General features: G+C 41.4%; 1 protein-coding gene across 1 annotated transcript; it reads left to right on the top strand.

Annotated features, from left to right (window-relative positions):
* Positions 1-814: 814 nt before the first annotated feature.
* Positions 815-2130, top strand: LOC131219048 (peamaclein-like). The gene is made up of 2 exons (XM_058214010.1): positions 815-973; positions 1768-2130. The coding sequence occupies exons 1-2, from the start codon at positions 892-894 to the stop codon at positions 1950-1952; spliced, it is 267 nt and encodes an 88-aa protein (XP_058069993.1). The 5' UTR covers positions 815-891; the 3' UTR covers positions 1953-2130.
* Positions 2131-5172: the final 3042 nt, after the last annotated feature.

Here is a 5172-nt window from a genome sequence, read left to right as displayed (position 1 = left end):
ATCTCTAAGATATCAGGAAAGAATCCTGGCAAGGATGGGATCATCTCCTTCCTATAAATATAAGAGACTTCAAGGGTAAAAGGTACGTAAAAAAATTCTCTCTAAAACCCTTCAATATGATCCTAGTCCTAACTTTAGTATTAGAGGGTCTCCTGCTCTACCCAGGGTCTCCATTATCTTTTTTCCGTGCAGGTAAAGGATTCAAGAAAGGCGTACCAGATTTTTGCATCACCAAATACTTTTTGCTGCTTTTAGGGTATGACTCATCCAAGAGGTTGTTCATGTGCCAGACGGCTTTGATCCATCTTCAAATTGCAGGAAAGGACGATTCCAACCGTCGAGGAAATGGTGCTCGAAGAATACCATGCTTTCGAACCTGCGCCAGCGCATACTGTCACCGCCTCACCCCCTAATCGTCAGATAATAAATAGTTCTGGGTCTATAAGTCGCGACGGGCACTTGTTCATAATTTGTCTCCAAAATGGGCCCATAATGAGAATTATTCCAATAATCAGAACGGTTCATCTTATGTTCATAGTATAGATAAACCATATAAAGGCATTATACTGAACAATAGATTGATATTTGTCTATAATATTTAAATATGAGCCGTTAGAATAAAACTTAGGGTTTCTAAAGTTCTGTTCCATATATCGAAAATTAAGTTTCTTCTTCGTAGCCTTTGGGTACTAAATTTAGGATGAGTGGCTACTGTAGTTCGAACATCAAGGCATGTGGGTCCAATGAACGATGTATAAAAACTAGTCTTAACTCGCGACGTACGCAAATCGAAATATACTATAAATACTCGCAGAAACAAGTCCAGGATCACTAGACCTTTCCATCCTTTTCTACTCTCTTTGTTTCCTAATCGCAGCGTTCTGTAGTAAGATGAGTAAGCTAGCCATCACCTTTGTATTCTTAGCGCTCTTTCTGAGCCTCTCGCCTCTTCAAGCCACCCTGGATTTATCAGGTACAGCTGCTATGAAAATCCCTTCTTTCGATTCTCTCTAGGGTCTCTTTCACTGGGTTGTTTGGACCTTTTTCCTCCAAGCCGTCCATCAGATGGGGCTTGCTTTTGTAGATACCCTGCCCCAAAGAAAGAGAAATGCTCATACTCACAGTTGTATGGGAACCTCAACATACAACGTTTTAGTGTTTTGCTAACGTGTTGCTTCGGTGGAACATCCGAGCTGTTAAATTGATGGGCCACACGATGAAGATCAGAAGGATAAAAAATTAGAATAACCATACGATTGGTTGGTCTACACACGTACAATGGACCTGACCATCGGCTGTCCATTTATTTCTTTTGGACTACTTTGGTTTTGCTCCGACTAATCTTTTGGATGTGCACCACCTTTCGGACGGCTCAGATGTCCTTAAAAAGTGACACGTTTGTGGGACTTAAAGCCTTCTAAGTTCAAACTTGCATACGACCTTGTATTCAAGTTCACTTGTCCAGCTTTTCTCTCTTCCACGTGCGAGATTCAAGAGGTTCATCCCTCAAACCTCCACTGGGTAGATCCACCGTTTCGGAAAATGGACCACAAGCTATACAACTGAAAAAGTATACTTGAAAGAAATTGATCAACGGTCTACATTCAACATATACGGGCGTCCGACCGAGTGCTTGGATGGGCCTAGTTTTTTTTTTTTTCACGAGACGTCTTGATGATGTAAACCGTCTATTGAGCGGCTTGGATCTAGCACGTGTGCGAATAGAATTATAACATGGGTGGTGGTCTGGTGTGGTTGGTTTTGCAGGGTTTTGCGCGCCCAAGTGCCAGGCAAGGTGCGCTAAAGCGAGCGTTGTGGACCGTTGCTTAAAGTACTGTGGAATCTGCTGCGTGGAATGCAAGTGTGTCCCATCAGGGACGTATGGCAATAAGCACGAGTGTCCTTGCTACAGAGACAAGCTCAGCAAGAAGGGAAAACCAAAATGCCCTTGAAGAGTCGAGTATTTACTATGGTTGCCATTACTAGTAGTTTTGTGTTATGTTCATGCACAAGTGTTGTTTACTATGTACACGGTGTGGTAATGTTGATAAGAATTAGGTGGCATGTATTAGGGGTGAGAGAGTAAGGTCTTTCTTGAAATAAGGGGAGAAGATGAGGGGTTATTTTGGATGTTGTTGGTGCCTTTTTTCTAAGAACTTGCTAAGAGCATTTCGGTGACACGTTGCATGAGAATTTTTTATTATGAAATGATAATTTGATACCATTGGGAGATATCTCTGTCTCTGCACTAAGTTTGTAAATAATTATTATTTGGAGACACTAAAAATTATATATATAAAGTTGTCTAAAAATTTTAGCTGTTAGCGTGAATTGGATAATTTTTTAACTATTTGTTATTTAAGTCACATGTGTGAGTGTCATAAGTGAGACAGCTCGTCTCCAACTACCTTTTATCGTGTCAGATTTGCCTTCAACTGCCTTGAAATGCGTTACATGAGCCTAAGTACCTAGGGAGTGGGTTAGGTGAGACCTCGGATCCACTGAGGTGCGTCGGACCTGACGGTGGGGCCCACCCTGATGTATCTGACTACATCCATTCATTGAAATAATGAAGCAGTTCTAAATGTCAAATGGACCAGGAAACAGTTGTAATTGATCATTAAAAGCCTGTTGAGTAGCCATAAAAGATTTGGATCAAGATGATATTTGTGTGATCTCTTTATACAGGTCTTTGTGACCTTATCAACAGATTGTACGGAGAATAAACATTCCCTGAGACTCCGCGAGGGAGGATTCAATCACCACTGTTTCCTATGGCGTGGTTTACCTAAGATTTAGGCATGCTTAATTTTTGTGATGATGTCATAAAATGAACTTTGAAAATGGTTGGACAAATGGTTGGACGGTGTAGATTTAAGGCACATACATCACTGTGAGCATCACAGTCAGGATCCCACACACTTTGGTGGATCCGGGTCTCACCCAATCCTCTCCCAAGCATATAATACTTGTGTACGGAGGCCGAATTTATTTATTTATTTATTTATTATTATTTTTTAAAAAACATAGGCGCGCACACACCCCTTTATACACTCATGCACTCACAACCACACACACTCGTGTGTGTACTCGCACCACAAGGGATTTCACCAGCCACAATGCGTACCAGAACTCATGTCCTATTGTTGAAACATTTGCTCTTCAAGCAATCACATCCATTCCGTTCATCAGATGTGCCCCAATATTTTCACCTCGCAATCTAAAATTTTCACCATCCAATATCTACATGGGCAACATAGGTGACAACGCAAAGGATGCATACTGCAAGAAGATGCTACGAGAATCTAGGTGGGGCCCATTGTTATGTTTGTGAGAAATCCATATCATTCATCCATTTTTCAAAATCATATTGAGACATGGCCCACAATTGAGGTAGATCCAGAACTCAGGTGAGCCGCATGATGGTACAAAGTGAGTGGGGAAATGCGTACCATTGGAATATGCCATTCTGAAGATATATAAGGTCATCCCTACTGGATGATTGAAACAGTAAAAACTGTAGCGGTTCCTCACTAATTTTTGTCATGTGGCTTACTTTAATTTCAGATTTGCCTTATTTTTTAGTCCACTCATTGCATGATCTACAAGAATGTAGGGGCGAAATGAATTTCTCACTAACATCATGGTTGGCCCACCTAAATTCTTGTAGAAGAAAAGTTCCTGCCAAAGGCTTTAGCAAGTAATCCGCATCTCAATGTAAAGTCACACACCTGTCATGGCTGAGTTGTAAACTGCGCTGATTGAAGTGAGCACATTTGATGAACGGGTTAGATAGAAGACATGCACACTGTCACGGTCCCAAACACGAACATACGATCGATGTTTCCTAATTACTTCTTATGCTGTGGCTCACCTTAGTTGTAGATGGAACCGACTTTTGGCCCATTTCCTTTCATCAAGGGGAGTGGATGGCAGCTTTTGTACAAAGTTCATGTGTCCAAATTCATTAGGTGAAGCAATCAGATACTTGAGATCTTGTATCCTGCGTGCTTGGATGGTTTTGAAGACGAGGAATCAGTATGCAACGTATTTGAAGAACAGGCTTGGTTGCTTTACTGGACCAGTGAGGCCCACCTTGCAACATTGCATGTGAAGTTCACGAGCCAGGAAGAGCAGGTGAACAACCTTCTCTTTGAATAGGAGACGACTTATTCTATGTAAGCTAGCAGAGCATGGCTCCCCATGTGGAAACAGCCAAATGCATATGGCCAATGCATTGAACTTATTTTAAGACTCAAGGAGTTTCAACACCCCGTAAAGGGTTTGAGTTTTTTTTTTTTTTTAAATGAACTTATTTTTAAGACCGTTTAAACGGTGGGGGCCATTTTGTCGGCCACAAACTAAAATGATCATCTCTAATTTGTGACCATTGATAGGATGTTAGGATGACCCAGCACTCCTTTCTTGGACGGTTATCATTCCCGTACGTCTGCTACAGTGAAAATGATTTACTAAGGAAAATAGTTCCAGGCCCCAAATGGTCTACCACACCTGTTTTAGGTAGGCAGCGCATTAAACGCCGAGGCTCTGTGGGGCCCATATATTATATCTAAAACGGGGTACTACCCCGTTAGGACCTAGCTAGAGACGCACAGTCCTACCATGATGTATATATTTTATCTATGTTGTCCATCTATTATTTGAGATCATTTAAGAAATGAGCCCAAAAAGGAGACAGGTTGAAGGCTCAAGTGGACCACACCACAAGAAACAGTGGGGATTGAAAGCTTATCGTTGAAAACTTCTTAAAGGGCAAGGAAGTTTTGGATCAAGCTGAAATTTATGTTTGGTCTTTCTGACCTTATGAACATGTTGGATGGCAAATAAACATCACGGTGGGCCCTAGAAAGCTTAGATAGTAGTAATTTAATCCCAATGCTTCCTATGGTCTGGTCCACTTGAGCCTTCAATCCGCCTCCTTTGTGGGCTCATTCCCTAAAATGATCCGTCTAAATGGATGGACAAGGTAAATAAAACATATACATTATGGTGGCCCCACATAGCTACTGACAGCACTGTCCCTCTCTAGGGGTAGTACCAATCAGCGCCCATTTGAAATTCATCAGGTGGTCGTACAGACAAAACATTAAGTCTTATTAAATTTAATAAGGGCCACACCAAACTGGCAAAATTTTAAAATTGCCCCTCTTC

This window comes from Magnolia sinica, chromosome 11, assembly GCF_029962835.1.
Source record: "Magnolia sinica isolate HGM2019 chromosome 11, MsV1, whole genome shotgun sequence".
Classification (NCBI taxonomy): Eukaryota; Viridiplantae; Streptophyta; class Magnoliopsida; order Magnoliales; family Magnoliaceae; genus Magnolia; species Magnolia sinica.
Note: the sequence above shows the minus strand (reverse complement) of the source record. Positions and strands in the feature narration are given on the sequence as shown.

Bases quoted from the DNA above. Each gene is read 5' to 3' on its own strand.
- LOC131219048 (XM_058214010.1), top strand. From the start codon at position 892: ATGAGTAAGCTAGCCATCACCTTTGTATTCTTAGCGCTCTTTCTGAGC. The intron at 974-1,767 runs GTACAGCTGCTA...TTGGTTTTGCAG, and splicing joins AGCCACCCTGGATTTATCAG to GGTTTTGCGCGCCCAAGTGC.